The following is a 24,676-nucleotide window of genomic DNA, read 5'->3' as shown; positions in this document are numbered from 1 at the left end:
GTAAAGAATTGTCATCATAGAGCTACAGGTCCGAGCTGCCCAGTAGGATGAATGCAGAAAGATCAGAACCCCACTGGGTGGCTGGGGTTTAGATTTAGAAAATCACCATGCTTCAAGTGATGATAAAGAAGGAGGAGCCTCTGCCCTGGATCAGTCTCCTCGTTTTACTAGCTCTGTGATGTTGAGCAAGTTACTTAACCTCTCTGTTTCCCTGGAAGATGACAGTTGATCACAGACTCTACCTTGCGCATGCGCGTGCGCGCGCATGTGTGTGTGTCACAGTATGTAAGTATTAAGTAAATATTTATAAAACACTTAGAATAGCCCTTGATAGTAACACTCATTGGCATTTAACTGTTTAGCAAATAATGTAAGAATAATTATAATCTGTATTGGTTAAACCCAGGTTTGATCACAGAGACAAGAGAAGCAGTTGTGTGACCCTTGAATACTGGCTTTGCAGCACAGTGGTAACAACAGATGGTCACAATTTGGGACACTTACACAAGCCCTACATTATGCTAGGAATAAACTGGAAGCCAAAAGTACAAAAATTAAGGTGTAAGCATAGCTTTGCTCTCTCCTAAGCCCTAGGAGAGAGTATGTTCCTTGCTTCCTCCAGTCTGATGGTGCTGTGTCCTTTGGCCCATCTGGGGTCACTGCCATCTGTCTGTCTTCCTCTCTTTAGGATCCTGCTCCTCCAGGATACACTCATCTGGGCATAATACACTCATATGTAAAGACTTTCCACAAATAAGATTTGCAGCTTCTGGGGTTGGGACTCTGCTATGTCATTTTAATGGCCTCCCCTCAACCTCCTCCACCTTTCCCATTCTTCCCTGGCTCTCTGAATAACCCCAGCTCAGAGATGCTAAGCCTCAAGTTCTATTCTTAGAAGGTGAACCAGATTGTAACCTGGTTTGTCTGATCCAAGCAGTGGCATCCCACTCCTGTAAAGCCTTCCTTCCCGGTGTGAGCCTGGTGCAGTTTGGCTGAGAGCATTGCCTGAGGTACCTGCCTCCTAGCAGTCTCACAAGCACATTAGCGCCTTCCCCGAACTCCAGTCAGCTTTGACACAGGCCATATGAATGGTGTGCTCATGGCTGTTCTGATAGTGGTGGAGGAAGGCGAGGAAGCTCCATAAAGGGACTAACATTTGACCTGAGCTGTGAAAGTATATGGTTGAGTCCCAGAAGCAGGGAGAAGCTTAATGACGCAAACTGAAACACAGACTCAGAAAAGGATCCCTGATAGCAGGAGAGCAGGGTGTGAGGGCAGGGTGTGTAGACAGATGCATGTCAGATAGACTGTGGAATGCCCACATAAGGTTCTGTGGGCAACAAGGAGTAAGGAATAACTAGGAAAACCTACATTCCTGACCACAGATCGCTACCTGCAGGAGACCAAAGAGATGCGTGGGGTCTACTACTCAGTCTCGGGAAAATTCCTTGTGTGTCTGGAGGAGGGCTAGCTCACTGTTACTCTAACTTAAGTGTCATGGGAGTTTAATGGAAACATGAGTTCTTGGGCTTTCCACACCATTCTTAGACTAATCTCTTACTTTTTATAACATTAAAAAAGAAAAGAAAAAAAAAAGGTCAAAGCAAAAATGTGTGCACAGATCAACATGAATAAGCTATCAAGTTGACCTGTCACAAATGTCACACATCCACAACAAGGAGAAGACCTGTCTCCCTCAAGACCACACCTTAGTCTTGCTTCTTGGTCACAGTCTGCCAAGAATAACTAGCTGGCCTGCCACCTTGCAGTGACAAGGACTAGTTAGCATTCCTGGTAGAGTCATCCCAGAAGTAGTCTTGGTTCTGGCTTCTCTCCCCGAATGCGCTATTAATGAGGATATTGCTATGTCTAGCTGTAAATATTCTTCCATTACTATATACTATTCAACTATGTGTACATACCCGAAGTTGTTAATCCAGCCAACTGAATTGGTATTTAAGGGTTTCCCGTTGAGTCATTATGCAATGTACCGTTTTGAACATTTTTCTATATGTCTTTCAGTGACTTCATACACAATTCTGTTCATGTGAATTTCTGGTTGTTTTTTTTCTTTTCCCCCAATACTACCAGTTTTAAAAGATAGACTGAATCTAAGTGCTCTGGATGGTTCACTCCGTGAATGCCTGCCCTTCAAGCATGAGACCTGAGTTCAAATCCTCACAACTCAGATAAAGCAAGGGACATGCTTGTTGTAACCTGAGCACTGGGGATGTGAGAGCAACAGACAGATTCCTTAACCTTGCCTGCTAAGTCAGTGAGCTCCAGGCTCACTGAGGGGCCCTGCCTTAAATAAAGAAGGGCAAAGCAATGCAGAGAAGACATCCGGTGCCAGCCGCTGGCGTTCACATGCACACACTGTGCATGTGCACCACACACACTAACATATATGTCTCAGTTCACATGAATTAGAATTACCAGGGAACATTTGAGATGTCTACGAGAGCAGGGGCAGAGTCTAACGGGACCCACCCTTTTCCAACAACACTCTCCTTGGGTTATCCTTTCCCCAATGCCCTTCCCTTTGCTTGGAAACAAATTCTAACCAATTTATCATTTGATCCACAGATGGGTCAAAGTAGTAATGCAGAATCTATGGATAAGGTGGCTTGGCTGTATTTACAAAGGTCAGATTAAAGTTCACATCCGAGGCAAAACAATTTATAGCTATTTACATCGATTCAACCCAAAAGTCAGATAATGTTTGGTTGTGTCTTTTTCAGATGTTTCTCCTATGGTCGTCCTGATGGTCCAGATCTTATTAATTCAACCTGTTCTCTAATAGGTTTTCAACTTTGAGAAAGAATGTGATACTCTGGGGGGTTTCTGACTTGATATTTTCACACTTCAGGGCATCTTTCCATGCTTATTCTTATGATAATGTTTCTTAAGCTAAAAATAGCTCCTTTTAATCAAGGAATTTAAAACATCCACTGACCCATTGTTTGATATATGGCCAAGACTCAAATCTTGCCTTTATTCTGAGTTAATTGAAGTTCCAAAATTAGTGTTTCTGATATAAATCATGCTCACAATGCATCCTTTATAATCTTAGGTTTCTGTGTTTTGATTTCTTTGAAGTATAGCAAAAGCGAAAACGCTTCAGTTTAGAGTGCCAGATTTGTAGTTTATTTTTTCCTTAGACATCAAAATTACTGGGCTTTATATTTGATTTGTGTGTGTGTGTGTGTGTTGAATTGGACCTAGGGCCTTCCTTATACTTGTAAGACCGGTGCTCTCCCACTGAGCCATGACTCCCCCTCTGAGCCACGCCCCACGGAGCCACGCCCTCACGGAGCCACGCCCCCACGGAACCACATCACAATCTCTTTGACTTAGTTTTTCTGCACTCAGTGTCTTTACATTCATGTTTCTTCACTTCATGTGACATTTGGTCATAACGCATTTACAACTGTACTTATGAAAAAAATTAATTTTTTTATTCAGTCTTTTTAAAAAATTTAATATTATGAGATAGTGTCTTCCAGGCTGGTCTTAAATTCACTTCTGTCTTAGTTCCGTTTTTGCTGCTGTAATAAAATACCATGGTCACGACAACTTGCAGAAGAAAGCATATAGTTGGGCTTATAGTTCCAGAGGGTTAGAGTCCATGACAGTGAAGCAAATTCATGGCAGCAGAAACAGCTGAGAGCTCACATGTGATCACAAGCAGGAGGCAAAGAATAAAATGCTAGGAATGGCACAAACCTTTTGAAATGGAAAAGTCCATCCCTATTGACACACCTCCTCCAACAAAGCCACACCTCCTAGTCCTTCTCAATCAGTTCCACCCACTGGTGCAACTTTTGAATTGTATCACTTTAAACTTGATTCTTATTTCCTTTTTTTTTTAAAAAATTATTTATTTATTTAATATATATGAGTATATACTGTAGCTGACTTCAGACACACCAAAAGAGGGCATCAGATCCCATTACAGATGGTTGCAAGCCACCGTGTGGTTGCCGGGAATTGAACTCAAGACCTCTGGAAGAGCAGTCAACGCTCTTAATCATTGAGCCAACTCTCCAGCCTGATTCTTCTTATTTTTTTTTTCCAAGACAGGGTTTCTCTGTGTAATCCTGGCTGTCCTGGAACTCACTCTGTAGACCAGGCTGGCCTCAAACTCAGAGATCTGCCGAGTACTGGGATTAAAGGCATGCGCCACCACTGCCTGGCTGATTCTTATTTCTTAACAAATACAATTAAGTTGGTTTTGTTTTCCTAGTAGTTTATAATTTCGGTTTTGATCATCCCTTTTGCCTAGTATGACTAGTGCCATTTGAGGAACTCTTACCCTGTTAAAAAGTTGTGATAAATGCCGGGCGTGGTGGCGCACGCCTTTAGTCTCAGCACTCGGGAGGCAGAGGCAGGCGGATTTCTGAGTTCGAGGCCAGCCTGGTCTACAAAGTGAGTTCCAGGACAGCCAGGGCTACACAGAGAAACCCTGTCTCGAAAAACCAAAAAAAAAAAAAAAAAAAAAAAAGTTGTGATAAAGTTGGTATGGTCTATTTATCTGAAAATGTTGGTATCTTCAACAGCATGTCCTGGAGTACACACAGGCTTGGTCCTGAGCCATGTGCGATGTGTGGACTCACGTGCCCCTCTTTGCATTGTCTCTCCCCGCTGTTTTTTGGAATTCTCTGTGACGCTTGTCCTCTTAGGATGTTGTTGAGCACTTGCTGGGTGTGTTTCGGAAGAAAACAAGCCAAGAAAACAAAAGTGGCCTCTTTCCAGTCTTTAGTCTTTCTTACCCAATTACTCTGAGTAGTTCCAGGTGTCTGGTGCTGGGAAACTGGAGGGCAATGTCTGTCCCCTTTAACCACCAGGGGAAGGCTTTCTACTGGGGGTTTTCCTCATGTATTTCTTTTCCAGTTGGTTTACATGCATGGGTGCTCTGAGGTGGGGTAGTTTCTGCCTGCATGGGTAGTTGACACTGTGATAAGTCTATTCCTATTTGATCTTTCTCTAGCAGGAATCTGTAAATTCCTGTTCATGGCTTTACAGTTTCTCAGTTGGATGTTTACTTATTAAATATGACAGGTATATTAATCGAGTCAAAGGCTCTCTTTGTATGGTCTGGGTGTTGGGGGAAGAGGAGGTTGTGTATGCTTGAATATCCTCTTAGGAATTGGCTGACCCAGAAGCTCAGCCTAATGAGATTTGGACATGAGCATCTGGAGGGTAATTGAGTGAGACATGTGGAGGGTGATGTTCCAGGCTTACTGATACTGTCTCGCATTTCTTTAAAGAGCCACTCCAGATATACCTTGTGCCTGAAAATAAAGCTGAGCAGAAGTGACTGTGTGCTTCTGACATTCAAGCCAAGTCAAGTTCCTCTGACTTTGGAAGTAGGAGACTCCTGAGTCCATAATACAGCAGCAGCAGCAGGGCTGCTCCTTTTCACCGTAGGCTCCTTCTTGTTGCAGGCTTGTTCCTCACATGGAAACTGAAACTGTAAGAGGCATATGTCAGATCTGTCACCTTCTTTTCGGCAGAACTGTCTTCCCAAGCTGAGGCTGTCACTCACCTGGATCCCAGCCCAGGTGGGCCTTCAATACATGTAGCAAGGACAAAGAAAGACTATGATGGTTATGCCATCTGGCATCCCCACTGTTCCTGAAACTTGCAGCATCCTCCTGCCTCTGGTGTACCTGTATTTCCTTTTGAACCATTCTATTGGATGGCTTATCTCTCATTTCTCTCCAGTCTTTGTTTGGATTTTATCTCTTCAGACCATCACCCTACTCTCCATTTTTCCTCATTTCATGTACTCCAACATTCCAGGGGTACCCCCTTCCTCTGGGGTTTTATCTTCTGTGGGTTCAGTAACCCATGATTTAAAATTTTTAATTGAAACTTTCAGATATAAGCAATTCATAAACTTTCAGGTTGTGTGTTGGTCCGAGCAGTGTGATAAAATCTGTGTCTTCCTGATCCATTCTGTCCATGTCGTGAACCATCTCCTTATCCAGAGGATTCATGCTCTATATGCTTCCTGCCTGTTACCTATCTCTGCTGTCACATTCAATGGTGTGGTGTTAGACACTGCTTATGTCAAGGAACTCTTGTTTTCCTAAATAATTCCTGAAACACAAGAGAAGAGATACTAGTGGTTTTATTTCAGCAAAGTATAATAGTTCTAATTGTATAATTTGTTACTGTTCATCTCTCACTATGCCTAATTTATAACTAGATTGCATGTAGTAAAAAAAAAACAAAAAAACCACAACAGTTTATCTAGGGTTTGGAACTATATGCAATGTTAGGCATCCACTGGGGATTTTGAAACATATCCCTTCCCCTCCAAAAAAGGATAATGCCTGTACAGTATTTGTCCATTTCGTGTCTCAGAATCAAAGCATCTTACTGGAAGAGTTCAACTAACTCTGTTCACTTAACTTCATAGTTCCGTATCCCCAGGGCCTGGAATGGTTTTATTGAGAGCTGGAATTTACTAAGAGTTCAGTAAACATATTGCTGGCTATGTGAGTCCTATCCCCAGCCCCATGCTGGCTTTTGCTCACTGCTGAGTGTCTCCAGCCATTCTGTCCTGGCTTTCTGGACTGCAGTCACTCCTGCCTTTTAGTTTCCAGAAACTGTGCAAGCTCCCTCTTGACATTGGGGGCCTTGGCACGAGCCCAGCCTTCTGTCCAAATGTATTCCCTTTGTGGTGGGTATTTTCTTGCAGAGCTGGGGTAGCAGGTAAAGTGGGTCCAGGTGGTAGAGCTGTGATTTGTTCTGAGAGTGGTCAGCTGCTGGATGTAATTAGGAGAAACAGAGTACCCCAAAACCCCAAAGCAGGTTGTCCAGCAGCAAGTGTCTCTCCCCTTGCATTCTTCCGAATCTCAGAGGACGAGCCTGGGGTCGCATGAAAACTGGACAGAACTCATTGCTGTTTTAACTAGGGTTATGTGTGCATTTAGCTTTTCTCTGCCCTTTAGATATTTGCCCCCGGTAGGGTTACTAGTCATGAGATGTCATTTTCAATGGTTTTGAAGGAGTTCAAGTTCATCAGAAGGTCTGTCATGCTTCATGCTGCCCCTGAGCTGAGGAAGTGTGGTAAGGTGAACTATAAACTGTGTGCACTGATAGTTAAGACATGATTTCTGAGAACTGTGGAGGGACGGGCATTTCGTAGTTCTTAGTTTCTCTTTTTGAGGGGTTTGTCTGTGAAAGAGTTATGGTTTCTTTTTAATTTTTTTAAATTTACTCATGTTTCTGCAACAGCAGAACCTTCTATAGAACTCTGTGGCTCACCTGGCCACGGGGAATTGGCACTAATTCGGCCACTTGGTGTGAGGGAAATTGTCGTTCAAGGGAGATCATAAACATAAGGTTGCTTTCTTTTACGGAGAACACTGAGGCTCTGGGACAGGACACTTGCTTACTTAGGACCATACCATCAATGTAAGCTAAAAGGACAAGCTAGCAGGAGAGTGGACCAGAGGTGGGAGGGGGTGAGGTGTCAGGGTGTGGGTGAGGGATGCTTGTCTCGGGAGGACTATGCACAACCGAGGCAGTGTCTTCTGTGTCCGTCCAAAATGAATTCCTGCTGCTTGGGATACAGTGGAATTGCTGGCTACAGAAGCTCACCGCTGGTTTTTTGCTTGCAGTGTTACTCATCACAAGCACAGCAGACCTGCCTACTGTAGACTTTCCATTTTATAGAAAGTGTATGTTCCTATATGATATACGGAAACAAGAAAGAAAGGGTGTATGTTCACCTGTAGATAACTGTGTACATTTGGGCTGCTGTTTCTAAACTACTGTGTTGTTGGTAGAAAAAAGTTTGAATCAGACCCTATTCCTAGATAGAATGAATGTAAATCAAGATATGATGTAGAAAAAAAATGCAGATATCTAAATCCATCAGGTTTTAATACATTTACCCACAGGTCTCCCTGTATGTATCTAGAACTGTCTACACTTGGGGATTCAATTATTGATTGATTGATTTAATTTTAATTTTATTTTTTGTTTTTACCTATTCACTTTACATTCTGATCACTGCCTCCCTCCTGGTCATTCCCTCCCACAATCCTTCCTCAATGATCATCATCATCATCATCACCATTCATGAAACTTAAAAAAGAAAAAAGTTAAAGCCAGCCTGAAAGTATACACTTGGAGGTGTAAGGAATTCAGATTTTAGCTAGTGTTGAGTGCTTTGGGTCTTCACGTTCAGTGATGCTTTGCGATTGTGTTTCAAGTATAGAAGAGGCTTTTGATTATCTATCCCATCCCACTTTGTGGCTCAATAAGGAAGCCAAAGGGAAAGAAACAACATGAGAGAAAACTTAATTTTTCAGTACATGCTTATATTTCTAGATTGTTGTTGTTGTTCTCAAGGAAAACACACCCACTTAGACAAAAGCTGCCCTCCTGGATCTCATTTCCATGTATTGTCTAGGGCATGCAAGCTTTACGGGATGCTTGGCACAGATGCACAGCTCTGGGTTGGGGCTCTGGGATTTACCCGGGAGAGAGAGCATCTTCTTCCTAAAGGAATGAACAACTTCATTGATGGCGGAAACAAGATGTGTCGATGTTGACTAAGTAGTCAATGTAAGACAGGGGATGGTTAAGTGGCAAAACTGGGTAATGAGTTATAAGCACTCAATGTTAGAGGAGTCAGCTGAGCCTACAAGGGTGCTTCACAGCTATCTATTACTCAGTTCCAGGGATCCAGTGCCTCCGCGTCTGTAAGTGGAGGCATCCATGGGTACATGAACAGTGTACAGACATACTTGCATATACATGCATAACTATAAAACAAACATAACCCATAATGAGCTATGCCAGCACGGGAAGACTTGTAAAGCTCGGTGAATCCCTTTTCTGATGAGAATATAAGTGGGCATGAAGGCTTCCATGGCAGCATGGGAAATGGACCAATGGATCATCCATCAAATACATCAAAGTAGGAAAACTTCATTCACATCCCACATCGAACAGACAAAAGCCAGGTGGCAGTGGTGGCGGCTACACAGGCCTTTAATCCCAGCACTTGGGAGGCAGAGAGAGGCAGGTGCTGATCTCTGAGTTCCAGGCCAGCCTGGTCTACAGAGCAACTTCCAGGACAGCCTGGGCTATACAAAAAAACCCTGCCTCAAAAAAGGGGAAAGAACAAAGAAAACAGCCTTAAAAGATGAGCACTTACCCAGTTTGGGTCAGATCAAAGAAAACAACCCAGAATTACGGAAATGACTGAGAGGCTCTTTTCTTACCTGTCTCTGCAGGCTCAGATGTCCACACTATCTGCAGCCCAAGCTTGTTACTGTGACATAGACAGAAGAAAGTGGCTGACTCCCACTAAGCCAGACGTAAAAGAGATGTAGAAACAAACACCATCCTTCTCACTTTTTAATTGTTTTGTATGAAAAGTTGGGTTCTGTCTCAAGCTGGGCCCAGTGAGCCCTGCACCACTCCCCTGTAAATGGATCATTCCCATGTAATGTACATGGGGACTTCAGAGGCTACTGTGCTATTGATGCATCAGACTTGTGCTGAGCCTAAGTGCTCTTAGGTTTTGCAGGTGGGATCTATAAGTCAACACTCTTGGACTCTTGTGGTGTTGACATCTCTGTGGAAGGACTGGAGTACTTGTTCACATTCAGTGCCACTATCTTAACCAGGCATGGTTCAAGGGTCCCCCTCATGGCTCTAAGCTATGAAACTGCGGTGTTAACTTGTGTGTTAAGTCATCACTGATTGGCTGGGTGGTGGTGGTGCACGCCTTTAATCCCAGCACTTGGGAGGCAGAGGCAGGTGGATTTCAAGGACAGCCTGGTCTACAGAGAGAGTTCCAGAACAGCCAGGGCTATACAGAGAAACCCTGTCTCAAAAGCACCGCACCCCCGCAAAAGTCATCACTGTTCAAAGGAAAAAGCCTTATTTCATCTTTTCTATAACTATCCATATTATAAAGAGAATATAACAGTAAGAATACAATGTAAAGACCCCCAAAACAGATTTGTAAATGTATAATAAGTTAATGGGCCATATACCAGCTGCTCAAGAAACTGAGGCAGGAGAATCGCAAGTTCAAAGCCCCCTTAGATTACTAAGCCAATTCAAAGCTAGCCTAGGAGATTTTCAGAGACATTGTCCCAGAGTAAAACATACAAAGGGACTGAGGGTACAGCTCAGTGGTAGAACATCTTTCTAGCATGCACAGCCTGTTTAGTGACTAGTAATGCCCCAGCTCCCAAAAGTTAACTTCCCAGAAGTGCTGCTATTGTGCAAAAGGGGAAGAGTATTTTGCCCGAGACACAGGGTCAGCATAGCCTAGTGTTACACTGCATCAGCGTGTCAGCATCTTTCACCATCCACTGATACCTTCAGCACTCCCCTCTTCCTTCCCTGGCTCTTCAGGGAGAGACACAGAGCATGGCAGCATCACTATGTGGCCTCTTCTCCCTAGGCCCACACCCCAACTCTGCATCCCTTGTCATCTGGTAGCAGCTTGTGAGTGTAGAATGTGAAAAGATGTATGTCTATGAGAACCATTTCCAAGCCTGGCCTCCATAGCCTTCCACAGTGGCCGTCCTTCCTTGTCCACAGTCTCCTTCTCGGTCAAGTATGGTAGATCCACCGAAACATCTGAACCAGCACCACAGGGAGACAAACCAGAATCCCCAGACCGCTTTTCGTGTACACTGGACTTGAGGCTCTCTACAGAAGGAAATGATTTTTTACCGAGCCCAGACATAATGGCTCATGCCTGTCATCACAAAAATCAGGAGGCTGAGGCCAGACAACTGATGCTATCCAGAGCTAAGCAATGAGTTGTGTGGCTGCCTGGGATAAAGAGTATGACCATGTCTCTAAAGGGAGAAGAGAGGTGATAACAGGGTGGCTCAGTCGACAACTGTGCTTACCACCGTACCTTCAGGCATGAGTTTGATCTCTGCGACCCACATGGCAGAGGCAGGAAAGCAAATCCCATGAGTTACTTTATGACCTGCACAAGCAGAATATGGTATACAAACATGCTGTCTCTCTGTCTCTGTCTCTCTGTCTGTCCCCACCCCCTTTCTGTCTCAGCATAAGTAATTTTAAAAAGAACAACACCCCTGAAATCACTAAACTCGGAGATAGTGGTAAATGGAATTACTCAGCCTTTTACTAAAACAAGCTATACCCTGATAAGCCTTCCTTCCAGTGTCCTTCTCAACACAGTTTGAAGAGGATCCGTCTCCTTCCCAATCTGTGTTGAAGCTGACTGCATCCTGCAGTACTAGGATGAAGGGCCTTTAAGCAGTGATCGGGACTCAGCTCTCAAGCACAAGACCTGTGCCTTGCCATGGGCCATCTTGCTTGCCTCAAGTCCATACTCTGGCCAGCCGGAAGGCCAGCACCAGCTGGGGTTCCTTAACCTTGGGTGAGAACTGGGAATCAAAATAAACTTATTTCCGTAATAAGTTATCCATATTGTCATGCTGTGTCGTTAGCTCTAAGACACCTCCTCTATCTGTAACTTTTCTTCGAGTTCTGACCAAGCAAAAAAATGAGAAAATCCTCATTTTCCCTGGAAGATGATATGTGCAGATGTGCCACATACAGACTCTGCTGCTGCCAACAGATCAGCACAAATGTGAAAACCAAGTCTTCAAAAGTCATCATCATTCAGGATCTGAACTCATGGAATCATAAAATAGAATGCCTAAAAGAATCCATTGAAAACCATACAAATTACTTTAAACTGTAGTTATAATGTTCCTTCCACCTGATTATCATCCTTGTCATCTTCAAAGCTCCAAGAAGTCTCACCCCAGACTCTCTACATGCATAAGCCTTCTAGATTTTCCTAATCTCCAAAGCGCATGCTCATAACTAGTGTAAACCACTGTTTCAAGAACACCTGTACTCCTAAAATATTTAACCCTTTAGATGGCAGCTGAGGCTAATGGGATTCTGATTCTATCCTTAAGAGTTACATGCACCAAGTGGTCCATAAAATAAATGGGTTATGAAGAACAGCTTAAAGACCCACGTGGCTCTTTCTTAAGGAGATTGCTGGTTGAAATTAAGACATTGAACCTGTTGGTGTAAACTCAAACCCCTTGGTAGCTTATGCAAGGTCGCCAGCATTTCCTGCAGAGCCTCCCTGGGAGGAAGGATCTTGGACTGAAAATGTAATTCAATGTAGTTCTCTCCTGTCTTCTCACTAGAGGCCAGAGCTTGTTAGGTTCTATGTTTATGTTAATTGATGCTCTTCCTGAGTCAGAATTCCAAAATGAAAACTTCCAACAGGTAAATATCTCATTATTTCAAACAAATACAGAAATGTCTGATTAGTTGAATGTGGGTCTGTGTCCAGCCTGCCCTTGCTGCTGGGGCGGGTGCTGGGCTGTAAAGAAGCACCGAGCCACTGCACAGTCTGAGAATTGGGAACTCCAGAGCTGGTTCGGGGTTGGGGGGATGGGGAGTGGGATAAGGGGTGGGTCCCTGGACCTGCGTCAAAGCTGGGGCTGTGGGGTTCTCTGGTTCTTGGACGTCCATACTCTGCTGGGAGTCATGGAAGAGCCCAAGGGCTGGAGGACAGCGTCTAGCCCAGGGCAGGGGAGCCAGGAGGGCAGGGAGGGGAGAGTTCCAGCTTGTCTTAGCAGAGACTGTTCTTAGCTTGGTGGAGGGAGGCAGGCTGGAAGTGCAGAGAGATTTAGCTGCTACTCTGTAGGCGAAGACCTTCTGCATGTTCCCCATGCTGGTGGTAGATGAAAGAGACAGTCAGTCCATGGTTCTAAACTGTTTATTGACTGTTCATGGCAGAAAATGGATGCATACCTAACTGTACTGGCTGGTTTTGTGTGTCAACTTGACACAAGCTGGAGTTATCACAGAGAAAGGAGCCTCCCTTGAGGAAATGCCTCCATGAGATCCAGCTGTAAGCCATTTTCTCAATTAGTGATCAAGGGTGGGAGGGCCCATTGTGGGTGGTGACATCAATAGGCTGGTAGTCTTGGGTTCTATAAGAAAGCAAGCCAGTTAGTAATGTCTCTCCATAGCCTCTGCATCAGCTCCTGCTTCCTGACCTGCTTGAGTCCCAGTCCTGATTTTCTTTGGTGATGAACAGCAATGTGGAAGTGTAAGGTGAATAAACCCTTTCCTCCCCAACTTGCTTCTTGGTCATGATGTTTGTGCAGGAATAGAAACCCTGACTAAGACACCTAACTGAACCCACGTCTCAGGGTGGACCAGAGATTAAATTCCTTTTGCAGGGAGGGATGTCTGGGAAGGGTAGCTTATGGGCTAAAACCTCAGGACCTCTAGGTACCTCATTAGCATGGAGAGCTCTGTTCTGGGCCCAGGTGACCTCAGGTTACGTTTCCTTATGTGAGGCGTGTGGCACATGTTCCAGACCAGGAATCTGGCAGGCAGCTTGGAGTGGCCTAAATCTCAGGTATGTGCCTACCAAGTCTCCAGGTCTCAACCTGCTCTACCTTACCAAGCTTCCTGACATGGTTTTACCTTCCCATAGTTGAACAGGATGATTCAGTTTACTATTTTAAAAAGTTTAAAAACTCTTTGAAAATCTTTTCATTTTCATCGAATCAGTGTGGTAGTTTGAATATTTTTGGCCGAGGGAGTGGGACTTTTGGAAGCTGTGGCCTTGTTGGAGCAGGTGCGTCACTGTGAGCATGGGGCTTTAAGACCCTCATCCCAGCTGCTTGGAAGCCAGTCTTTTCCTGGCAGCCTTCAGATGAAGTTCTAGTACTCTCAGCTCCTCCTGCACCATGCCTGCCTGGGTGCTGCCATGCTCCCCACCTTGATGATAGTGGACTGAACCTCTGAACCTGTAAGCCAGCCCCAGTTAAATGTTGTCCTTATACAAGTTGCCTTGCTCATGGTGTCTGCTCACAGCAGTAAAACCTTAAGACAGTCAGTATAGGCAAGATTTGTTCTGGTGACTGATGGGCTCATTAACAAAGAAGTGAATCACACCCTACCATTTTAACTTAAGGCATGCATATATATATGTATGCACATGCATTGCACAGCATTTGATGTGGTGAACCGAATCCTGTTTTGAATAAATCACTAGAGTTGAGTTAAGAAGCAGCTATGAGAATATGGAGAAATCTCAGTGGGTAAAGCACTTTGGATCCCTATAGTCCACAATTTAAGCCTGACACAGTAGTGCATCTGTAATCTCAGTACTCCTATACTGAGATGGAAGCAGTAAGCAGGAGAATCCTAGAAGCTCATTCATTAACCATCGAGGCCGGTGCTTACCAGAGTAAACAGCGGAGGCCAACACCTGGGGCTGTCCGCTAACCTCTGTACAAGTCCCGTATCACTTGAACACGAGTGCTCAGACACACACACACACAGGACAACATCTTTGGCAAAGGTAGTTTAGTGAATGGGCTGTGGGTGTTCATAGGAAAAATGCTTGTAAGAGCAAATCCCTAGCACCTAAAAGGTTAAGTATAAAAATAAAGGCAGACTTATGGCCACCCTACCTCAAACCATGCAGACAAGGGGGCTAAGCATGACCTTGCAGGTTCACGGAGCTGCTGTAAGCCTTCCCTACCCATGCCTGAGAATCAAGGGACAGAGTCATTTGACTCTGACTTGAGAGGACCAGGCTTTTATAGAACCCTGTATTTGTCTACCTTAATTTCCAAGCACTGTGAAGAATTGCTTGTGCCTATCTGGTTGTGTGTGTGTGCATGTGTGTATGTATGTGTGTGTATGTATGCATGTATGTATGTGTCTATATCTCTATCTATCTATCTATCTATCTATCTATCTATCTATCTATCTATCTATGTATGAATGCACATAAACTGTGCAAGCAGCACCCATATTAGCCAAAAAAAGACATTGAATCCCCTGGAAGTGCAGTTAGACATGGCTGTAAGCGGCCATTTAAGTGCTGGGAAGCAAATGAGGGGCCTCTGGAAGGCAGACAGGTGCTTTTAACAGCTGATCTCTCGAAAATGTGATTTCTCCATGCCAAGCTGGGTCTCAGGCAATGCAAGGGTGGGAGTCAGCACTCAACTCCGAAAGTGAGTTGAATTTGATGACGATGATGTTGTTCTCCAGGGGGCCGTGATTTTTAAGGCTTCTGAGATGATTTCCATTGGAAATGACAGAGCTAAGGAAATGTGTTGCTGGAAATGTCAAGTGTTATTTTGAAAAGTAGGGGAATGCCAATGTCGTCTTCCAGCAGCTCTGATAGGTTGAATATGTCTGCCATGATTTACCATGATGTATGTGTCTGCTTCTGAACTCCTGGTTCCTATGGCTGGTATGGCTGAAATGAGCCAGTCTAAATCCCTGCTGCAGCCCCGCTAGAATTTGCAGTTTAATGTAACAGAAAGGAGACCAATCAAATCCCAACATCAACCTTATTAAAACCTCTGGTTTGCTTTTTAGTAAAGAGATTGATGCTTCAGATGTTTAGAAGCTAAGTCAGGTTTATCAGGCTTATCAAGTGTTTGCTCCCATTTCTAAGTCCGTGGTGGAATTGGTCAGTGTGTGCCTCCTTTTCTTTAAAATTCAGCGGAGTGTAGCAATGCATGCCGGTGGCCCTGGCTCTCAGGAGGCTGAGGAAGGAATAGTATTTCAGCTCAGGACAGAAGCAGTTAAACAATGGAGCCAGAGAATGAGAGTACATCAAGAACTCTTGATTATTTTTCTCCTCTTGTCATATATTGCATTCTGCTCCTTTAATTTAATTCTCCATATTTAATTTCTCCTCATGACCATATTTAATTTTTCATCCTTCACTGGCTGGAGTGCTTCTCCATGCATACTGGCTTTTTACTACATTAGCCAAGATGCTCACTTGCTCTCTGGATGAATACCTCCGGGTTACTTTTGCTGCAGTCAAACACCACGATCAAAAGCAAGTTGAGGAGAAAAGAGCTTACATAGCCTGTTTACAGTGCATAGAGCAAAGCCAAGGAAGGAACTCAAACTAGGTACGAACCTGGAGGCAGGAGCTGATACAGAGGCCAGAGAGGAGTGCTGCTTACTGGCTTGCTCCCCATGGCTTGCTGAACCAGCTTTTTTTAAAAACAGAACCCAGAACCACCAGTCCAGCGGTGGTACCTAGCCCCACAAGAGGCTAAACTCTCCTCATCAATCACTAATTAAGAAAATGCCCTACTGGCCTGCTTGCCTATAGTCAGATCTTTTATGAAGGCATTTTGTCAGGTGAGATGCCCTCATCTCAAGTTGACATGAAACTAGGCAGTACAATGAACAATGAAGAAAAGTAGTTCCAGAGGAAGTTTTGCTTGTGAAATCATCTGAGATGAATCTGGCGCTTTTAGCTTCTGCCATCCATGTGTTCACACTAATTCATTCATTGTTCCTGGACCCACTCTGCATGCTGTTTAACTCAAGCCAGGTTGTTACTGGGCTACCTTTCAGTCATTTCTACCTCCTTCAAAGGAAGCTATGAAGTGGCACAGGCCTCGAGAAAGTTTGAGAAAGTTTCTGCTGTCTCCTGGAGCTGGGAAATCCTTACCAAGGCCAATTCTCAGATAAGCACAAAGGACTGAGGGGCCTCTGTGATTTACGAAGGAGCTGCAGGGAGCTGGCTCCTCTTTCCTGTCGCTGTCTGGGGCTTCAGCATGGTAGCCCAGGGTGAGGCCAGGTTGAGGAAGTTAAGGACCACTGCAAATGTCCCCATGGATCCCCATGTGTGCACCCTCCTCTAAAACATCTCAGAGGAGATAATTCTACTTCCAGCCTTTGCTCTTCATGGAGGAAAAAAAAATTGTCTGGAGGACCTTTGAAAGACATATGGTTCCAGTTATGTGTTTGATCTGCACTAGAGACCATAGGAGCTTAATGATAGGGCTGTGGGACGATGTGTGGATCAAGTAAATCCATTTTGTTATATGCAACAAAGGCCTGGAAGTAAGACTGGCCTCCTGGAGACAGAGTGTGTCGTGGTGGGAGAAGAGTTGAGGGTCTGTACATACTTCAGGTCATGTGAAAAGATACTTTAAGTTTTGAATTTTTAAGATAATTCTATTGGCATATTTATTCTTCCATATTCAGTCCAACTTCAAACTGAAAACAAAATAATATAACTCTAGACAAAATATGGCTGATATTCTGGTTCCTGTCCATGTAAAAATCATATTTTACTCTATCTGTGAAGGATAAATGACCTGGAGCAATCTTCATGGTATCTCAGCCTGAAGTACGCCATTTGCCATGAAATATAAGCAAGTGCCAATGATACCCACAGCTGTGCTGACTAAGGGGTATTTATGCTCTTTAAAGCAATCCATATATAGAAAGAGATGGGGGGGGGAGGGAAAGAAATAAGAGGGTTATTTTGACCATACATCAGTCCACTTGAAATGTTCTGAGGATTGCAAGCACCTGTCCTTGTGTGCCCAAGGACCTGTCCTAAGGGATTAACTCCCTCAATTCTAACTCCCTGGGAGGTCTTAGAGGAAAGGGAGGAACAGAAGGGATATATATACCTTGTTGCGTGGTTCCAATCACCTACCAAGCTGCATGCTTCAGGCAGGTTTGCAGGCGCAGTAGAGTCTGGGATGTGGACTGAGGCAGAGCAGGCTTCTAGCTCTGCCTCCAGCAATAGCAACAGGCTATGCGACTGGTTGGAATGTGTGTCAAGTGACAGACACTCCACAGGTTCCACTTCTTAAGAAGAGACTCACTGTTACCACCTCATGACTGTTACCAGAAAGATCTTAAGTGACAGCAGTGACAGCAGCTGTATCTCAGAATCCTCCTGGCTACCTTGCAGATGACTCTGAGGCTCCACTTGGCTGGTGAAGAAGTTGTCTGTGGTCATGGAGTGAACTGTTGCTGGGGGATCCGAACTCACACTCAGGGTGGTTTTGGTTCTGATACCCAGTGCTCTTTCTGCCTGAATTCCAGCCCTCTGTTCTAATGTTACCATCCAATGCATGTGGAAGGATTCAGGACATTCACTTGAATTCTGTGTGTTTCAGTTTCATCGGAGGAAAAGGAAATGATAATTTATCTTTCAGGATTACCCTGCACCACATGCATAACATGTGTAAAGAAAGCATCTGGGATGGCATCTGCCACTAATGTTCCAGAGTTGGTGGAGTAGTGGGGGATGTAGCAGCTATCCAAGGTTCCAGACAGACAGTTCTCTGAGCTTTTCAGTCTAAGGTAACTACTGTCAACTGTCTGTTCACAACTGGTCAGAGCCTGAGACCAGGAGGGATGGATCTGGGCTTTAGCTCGGGTTCTTTGTTTACAGATTCCATTGACTGCTGAGCCTGTCACCTCCCCTTTAACTGCCTTAAAGTTTCTCACACATTCAATGACATGGTCCAACATCGTTCTCAGAAATGTTCAGTGGGCCCAAATATGTTCAGACCCTAAACTAGGTACTAAGGCCATCACACTCCACACACACACTCACACACACACACACACACACACACACACACACACACACACACAGAGTTTGTAGAAGGGCCAGCTAGATTGCCCAACAGTAAAGACACTTATTTCCTTGCCTTACCACCAAGCCTGATGACCTGAGTCCAGTTCCCATGACCCATATAGCAGGAACCATTACCCAAGGAGGAAGTTCCCTACTGACATCCACTTTTGTGTGTGCACAAATGCACACACACACACACACACACACACACACTGGATAAAAATGTAAAAAATAAAAACAAACAAAAAATCCTACCCGTTTTAACAAAAAATTACCTAATTTTACCCTTGTGCCTCCTGATGTAGTACCCTGGGGACATAATGTAGTAGTGCCTTTCCAAAAATGCCTCATTTGGATTCTAGGGTAGTTTTTTGAGAACTATATAAATAGGAACTGCGTAGCTGATAAAAATGCTAGTCTCATGTTAAATGTCTTGGGAGTCACGTTCTTTTTGGTGTACACAGGAGAATGACCTGTAGGATGTATGCGGCAACATTAAGCTGTGTGACAAAACATGCCAACAAAGGGTCCAGGTGAAGGTGCCACCTGTGCGGTTGTTGCAAAGCTGCTAAAGTTTTAAAACGACAGCCCAGAGTTGAAAGAAAACAAGTTCCTGGGCCTCTTCCTATCCCTCCGTGCAATCACTTTCCCTGTTCTGTGATGGTTCATGTTATCAGCAACTTGACTGGGTTAAAATACACCTAGAGCATTAGTATCCTTGGAATTTTCCATTGAGGATTACCTGTGGAGGGAGACCTACCATGCAGGTGAGTGGCACTGTGCTCGCATCCTTCACAGAAAGAAAAGGAGAAAAGCAAGGGGGAAACTAAGCTCTGGCATTCTCTTCCTCTGCTCCCCGATCTGTCAGGATGTGAACAAGCAGCCACTGGGTCCTGCCAGCTTGCCTTCTTGCCATGATATATGGCTGACCTCTGAGCCAAAATAAACATCTCTTTCTTTACACTGCCTAAGTCAGGGAGTCTGTCCCAGGGAAGAGAGGTGATGAGCAACCCCCTCCAGGCTCTCCTCTCAGCTCTGAGTTAGCCAGGAAGGTGAGTGTCCTGGTTTATCAGGCTCAAAACATCGGATATATTTTGTGGTCTCCTTCCTGGCTTGCTGGCTTCTGGTTCAAGGCAAAGAAGAAACTAGTCCAGAAGTAACTGAGAAAACAGGGGCTGAAAATTAATACCAAAACAGTGCCACTCCTTGAGAGCCTAAAACCACCACACTGACTAAGTTTGGAATTAAACTGGAGATTTTTAACAGTCATTCTCTAATTAATTTAAAAGTAATGATAATGAATCCCTTCCTAACCAGGCGAGGTTTATATGTAAAGCTAGCATGGGTGCAAGTGGGCTGATGCAGGAGGAGTCTCATTCATGGCAAGGCAGGTCTGGACTGCACAGCAGCATTTTGTATCAAAAACACCAAACCAACCATCAAACCAAATATTCAACTTTTCATATGTAACAATTAAAAAGTGAGAGGGATGATGTTACTATCTATATCTTTGAAAATCTCTTTTATGTCTGGCTTAGTGGGAGTCAGACACTTTCTTTTGTGTATGTCCCAGTTCAGTTTGTCACAGTAACAAGCTTGGGCTGCAGACACTCTGGACATCTGAGCAATGAGAGACAGGTAATAAAAGAGTCTCTCAGTCATTTCCGTAACTGGGTTGTTTTCTTTGACCTGACCCAAGCTGGGTAAGTGCTCATTTTTTAAGGTTGGTTTGTTGTTGTTGTTCTTTCTCTCTTTCATTCTTTCTCTTTCTTTATTTCTTTCTCTCTTTCATTCTATTTCTTTCTTTCTTTCTTTCTTTCTTTCTTTCTTTCTTTCTTTCTTTCTTTCTTTCTTTCTTTTTCTTTCTTTCTCTCCCTTCCTTCCTTTCTTCCTCCCTCCCTTCCTTTTTCTTTTCCCTTTTCTTTTCTTTTCTTTTCTTCTTTCTTTCTTTCTTTCTTTTTTTTTTTTTTGAGGCAGGGTTTCTCATGTAGCCCTGGCTATCTTGGAACTTGCTCTGTAGACCAGGGTGGCTGGCCTCAGACTCAGACATCTGCCTGCCTCTCTCTGCCTCCCAATTCCAGGAATTAAAGGCCTGCATGGCCACCGCCACCACCACCTGGCTTTTAAGTCTGTTTTCAATGTGGGATGTGAATGAACTTTTCCTACTTTGATGTATTGATATATGATCATTGGTCCATTGTCTATCTTGCCACGGAAGCCTTCATGACCACTTATACTCTCCTCAGAAAAGGGATTCAATGAACTTGACAAGTTTTCCCGTGCTGGCATATCTCATTTTATAAGTGTTATGTTTGTTTTATATTTATGCATGTATATGCAAGTATGTTTTTGCACTGTGTGTTCCCATGGATGCCTCCACTTATAGCCACCGAGACATTGGATCCCTGGAACTGGAGCAATAGATAGTTGTGAAGCACCCTTGTAGGTGCTGGGAATTGAACAAAGTTCCTCTGTCAGAGCAGCCACTGCTCTTAATGGCTGAGCCATCTCTCCAGCCTAAACACATTTCATTTTTAATATATCTACTAGTCCTAACAGGCAAGCTTATTAATGGTGTTTTGCAAAATTATAATTTTCACTTCAAAGCTTCATTTAATCATAGGTAATAGGTGCTGTCATTGGCTTTTGTGAATCTGCAGGCTATATACCTGAAATTTAGGAAAATATCTATCAGACACCTCAGAGTAAATGGTTTGTCATTTGGTCTTTTCAGCAAAAAAAAAATAAAAAATTAAAAAAATGGTATTCTGTGAAAATGTGGCTAGTTTAGCTTATAGCTAATTAGGGGTATAGTGTTTTCCTTTATATTTGTTTTTTCTCAAGACTTCATACCATGGTAATATGGTGTGCAGACTTGCCATTTTCTTCTACAGAATAATGGAAAGATACTTGTGGGGGGTGCTATACCATGGAATTGGGAGGAGCCAGTCAGGAGCCAGAAGTGGGGTCAAATCATGTCCAACCTCGAAAATCTCAACTAGAGAGTGGTAGGGGTGAGGACCACTCCCTCCTCCGTCCAGGGTCTGCGTGCCCTGGGCCTCTCACCTTTATCCCCACTAAAGGAGGTCATGCGGTCACAACCAGGTTAAACTTCCCCTCTCCTCATCAGGTCATGGCCAGCAAGCACCTGGAACTCCTCTTTAAACACAAGGCATTGCCAGCACCTAGCCCCAACCAATGTTGTACACTCCCCACCTGCCTGCCTAGAAGTGTGTTTCTTGCAGGGCTCATCCTTTGCCTGAGGTCTCCATCATTGATTGAAGGGATGTAGCACAGTGGTAGGATAGGTAAACCACCTGGACAAGGTCTGGGGCTCTGTCCATCAGGCGCGAATAGTGGAGGTCAGAGGACAACTTACAGGGATCAGTTCCCTTTTTGCACCAGCATAGGCTCTGGGGATGACATGTGGGTCACTTGTGGGTGGCAAGTGCCCTTACCAGCAGGAACCGTTCTGCCGGCCCTGAAGTCACTAGTTTTATTTGTAACTACAAATACAACTTATTCCTAACATTTGCAGTATCTACAAATGAGTCTTAAAAGCCAACCAGGAGTTATTAACGTGAGAAATCCCTCTTCCTGTCTCTAAGCAGTGTATGAAAACTCTGAAATATCATGGAAAATATCTACTTTCCCACTCTTGCTTATTTGGGCAAATGTTCAAGTAAGTTAGCACCTTCACTGAAAAGTTAAGCTCATTAGCTTAATTACTTACCTGACTTAGGAACTGGACTACCATTTAAGGATGCTGTGTCTACCTGAAGTAATTTGTAAGTACCTAATAGATCTTATGCATATGTATTGTATACTTTTACTGAAAAAGTAATTTTTCTATTTTGTGTTTTTTTTTCTTTATAGATTTGATCAAAAAAATCATACAGAACAAGAACTTTGACATCTCAGTTGATTCCAAGGAGGTAAGCTTTTGTTTTTGTTATTAAGAATAGCAAATTTATTAAGAATAGCAAATAGTAGAAAGATCATGTTTGGTGTGAACACAGGCCTTCAAACAATCTTTTATTATTTTTTTTTTCAACCTGTAATTTGCTAACTTTTTGACTGAGGGTTTTTTTTTGTTTGTTTTTTGTTTTTTGTTTTTTTCGAGACAGGGTTTCTCTGTGTAGCCCTGGCTGTCCTGGAACTCACTTTATAGACCAAGCTGGCCACGAACTCAGAAATCTGCCTGCCTCTGCCTCCCAAGTGCTGGGATTAAAGGTGTGTGCCACCACGCCCGGCTTGATTGAGGATTTTTATGGAGTGCTGTTGTGTTTTATAAACCTCATTTTAGTGGCAGCAGAAATTTCAAAATTGGTTGTTGAGGAGAACCAAGTTATGTGTCATTCTAAAATTTCCTGAAAAGAAATACTAGATTTTGTTTGTTTGTTTGTTTGTTTGTTTGTTTGTTTGTTTGTTTTAGCTAAGGCAGGGAAACTCTAGACAGAAATGTTTGAGAATCCTTAGAAGCCAAAACCAGTGACAGAGAGGTTGATTTTGAAAACAGTTTGCTACACAACAACTTCCCATCTTTGCTCATTGCTGGGTTAGTGGTGCACCTGCTTAGGAGTGCATACTTGGTTGGAATTAAAGGAATGGCAGAGATAAGCAAGGTTGTTCCTTGGCATGCAGAGGCAGGACCTTATGGCTCCAGGGCAAAGGGTGATAAGGAAATCCATAGGCATGAAGCAGCACCCTGAGGAACAGAGGCAGTCACTTTGAGCAGAAGCCCTTACCACAAGTAGTGATTCTGGCAGAAGTGGAGAGGACCAGGGGTGGGTGGGTACGGGATGCTCTGGGCGTGCTGGGGACCAGGCGAGTAGAGGTCAGGTGTGGAAAAGCTGAACAGTTGGTCCAGAGAGGAAGACAAGTGATCCAGGCTGGATAACAGGAGGTGAGTGGAGGAGAGTGGTCAGGGTTTTCAGAGAGCTTTAAAGGAGCTTGCTGATCTCTGCCCAGCCCACCTGGCATGGCTGATCTGCTCCTTTTACTTCTGGGACTCAAAGAAAGTTCCATTGACACTGGTTAGTTATGAGTCAAAGACCCTGACAACACATAGATCTTTGTGTGTTGAATGTAGGGTGTTAAAAACCAGAGAAACGTGCTTGTCATATCCTCAGCTCCCAGTGAAGTAAGTAAGACATACCGCTCTTTCCTATTCTGCGCTGAGGATGGTGTCCAGGGGAACAAAGAGATAGCCAGCACAGGTCTGAATGTGAATGCCCACTGCCCCAATGGCTAATGAGTTCAAACCTTGGAATTAAAAACATCATCAGCTTCGTTTGCACCTTAGTTTGTAATAGGTGACACAGGAGAAGGATGACTATAAAAGCCAAAGAGGGAAACCTCTGTGGAAGCCATTTCATCTGGCAGCCGGGCCAACAGTGGGACTGTTGAAGAGGGAGCCAGCCACATTACCTCCTTCCTGCTCACTACCCTCCTAGAACTCTAAAGAGTACTCATCCGCCTTCAGTGCTCTCGTTTCTTTATATCACCAAAGCATCATCCAGATTGGCTCACATCTCTGGGCGAAATACAATAACTGTTGCTTTCCATGTGTCTGAAGAACATTAGCATGCCTGACTAATCCGATAGCCCAGATAGCAAGGGTTCTTCTGGGTGTGGGTAGAAACAGAAACTTCACCTCACTTGGACCCCTGTCTGGAGACTCCAAGGTGGTGGGGGAGGCCTGGAAGTGGTCCCAGCGACCTGTTTGACACCTCTTCAGAGGGAGAAGGCACACCCCTAGTCTGAATTCACATCCCATTTTCCATGAGGAAAGCACACCCCAGGGATCTTTGAGGGTACTTAGAAGACAGTACACTGCAGGAATTATTGGGTTTTACTGACTGCAATAGGCTTGGGCCTGTAACCGTCACGAGCATCAGCTCATCCCAAACATGACGAAGCACTGATAGCAGAGTGACCGTGATGTCACTGGCTGCCATTTCCTTTCTAGTTTTTGTAAAGCCTCATCAGGACTATTTTCTGCTTCTTCTGTCCACGAGGGCACCAAGACTCAGCGTGGCATTGGTAGCAATACTATAAATGTTCCCTAAAGGCTTTGGTATTGTTCTTCAGGTCTGGCTACTGGTATTTTTAGAAGATCCCTAAATGGTTATAATAGGCAACTGAATAGAGAATCATAGGACACCAAGGTATAGAATCACGATTGTAACTGCTGTGTAACAGAAATAAATTTATCCCATGGGACAACTCATTTAG

At 44.0% G+C, this 24,676-nt stretch overlaps 1 protein-coding gene across 4 annotated transcripts in view; it reads left to right on the top strand.

Moving 5' to 3' along the window:
• Prom1 (prominin 1) overlaps window positions 1-24,676 on the top strand; it is a 107,386-nt gene that overhangs the window by 16,286 nt on the left and 66,424 nt on the right. For all 4 annotated transcript variants that reach the window (XM_021161787.2, XM_029477913.1, XM_029477915.1 and 1 more), the window contains exon 3: window positions 22,316-22,374. In XM_021161787.2, coding sequence (XP_021017446.1) covers window positions 22,316-22,374 — 59 coding nt within the window. The remainder of the gene's footprint in view (window positions 1-22,315; window positions 22,375-24,676) is intronic.

The sequence above is a fragment of the Mus caroli genome, chromosome 5 (genome assembly GCF_900094665.2).
Source record: "Mus caroli chromosome 5, CAROLI_EIJ_v1.1, whole genome shotgun sequence".
Classification (NCBI taxonomy): domain Eukaryota; kingdom Metazoa; phylum Chordata; class Mammalia; order Rodentia; family Muridae; genus Mus; species Mus caroli.
This window is presented reverse-complemented; position numbering and strand designations above follow the sequence as displayed.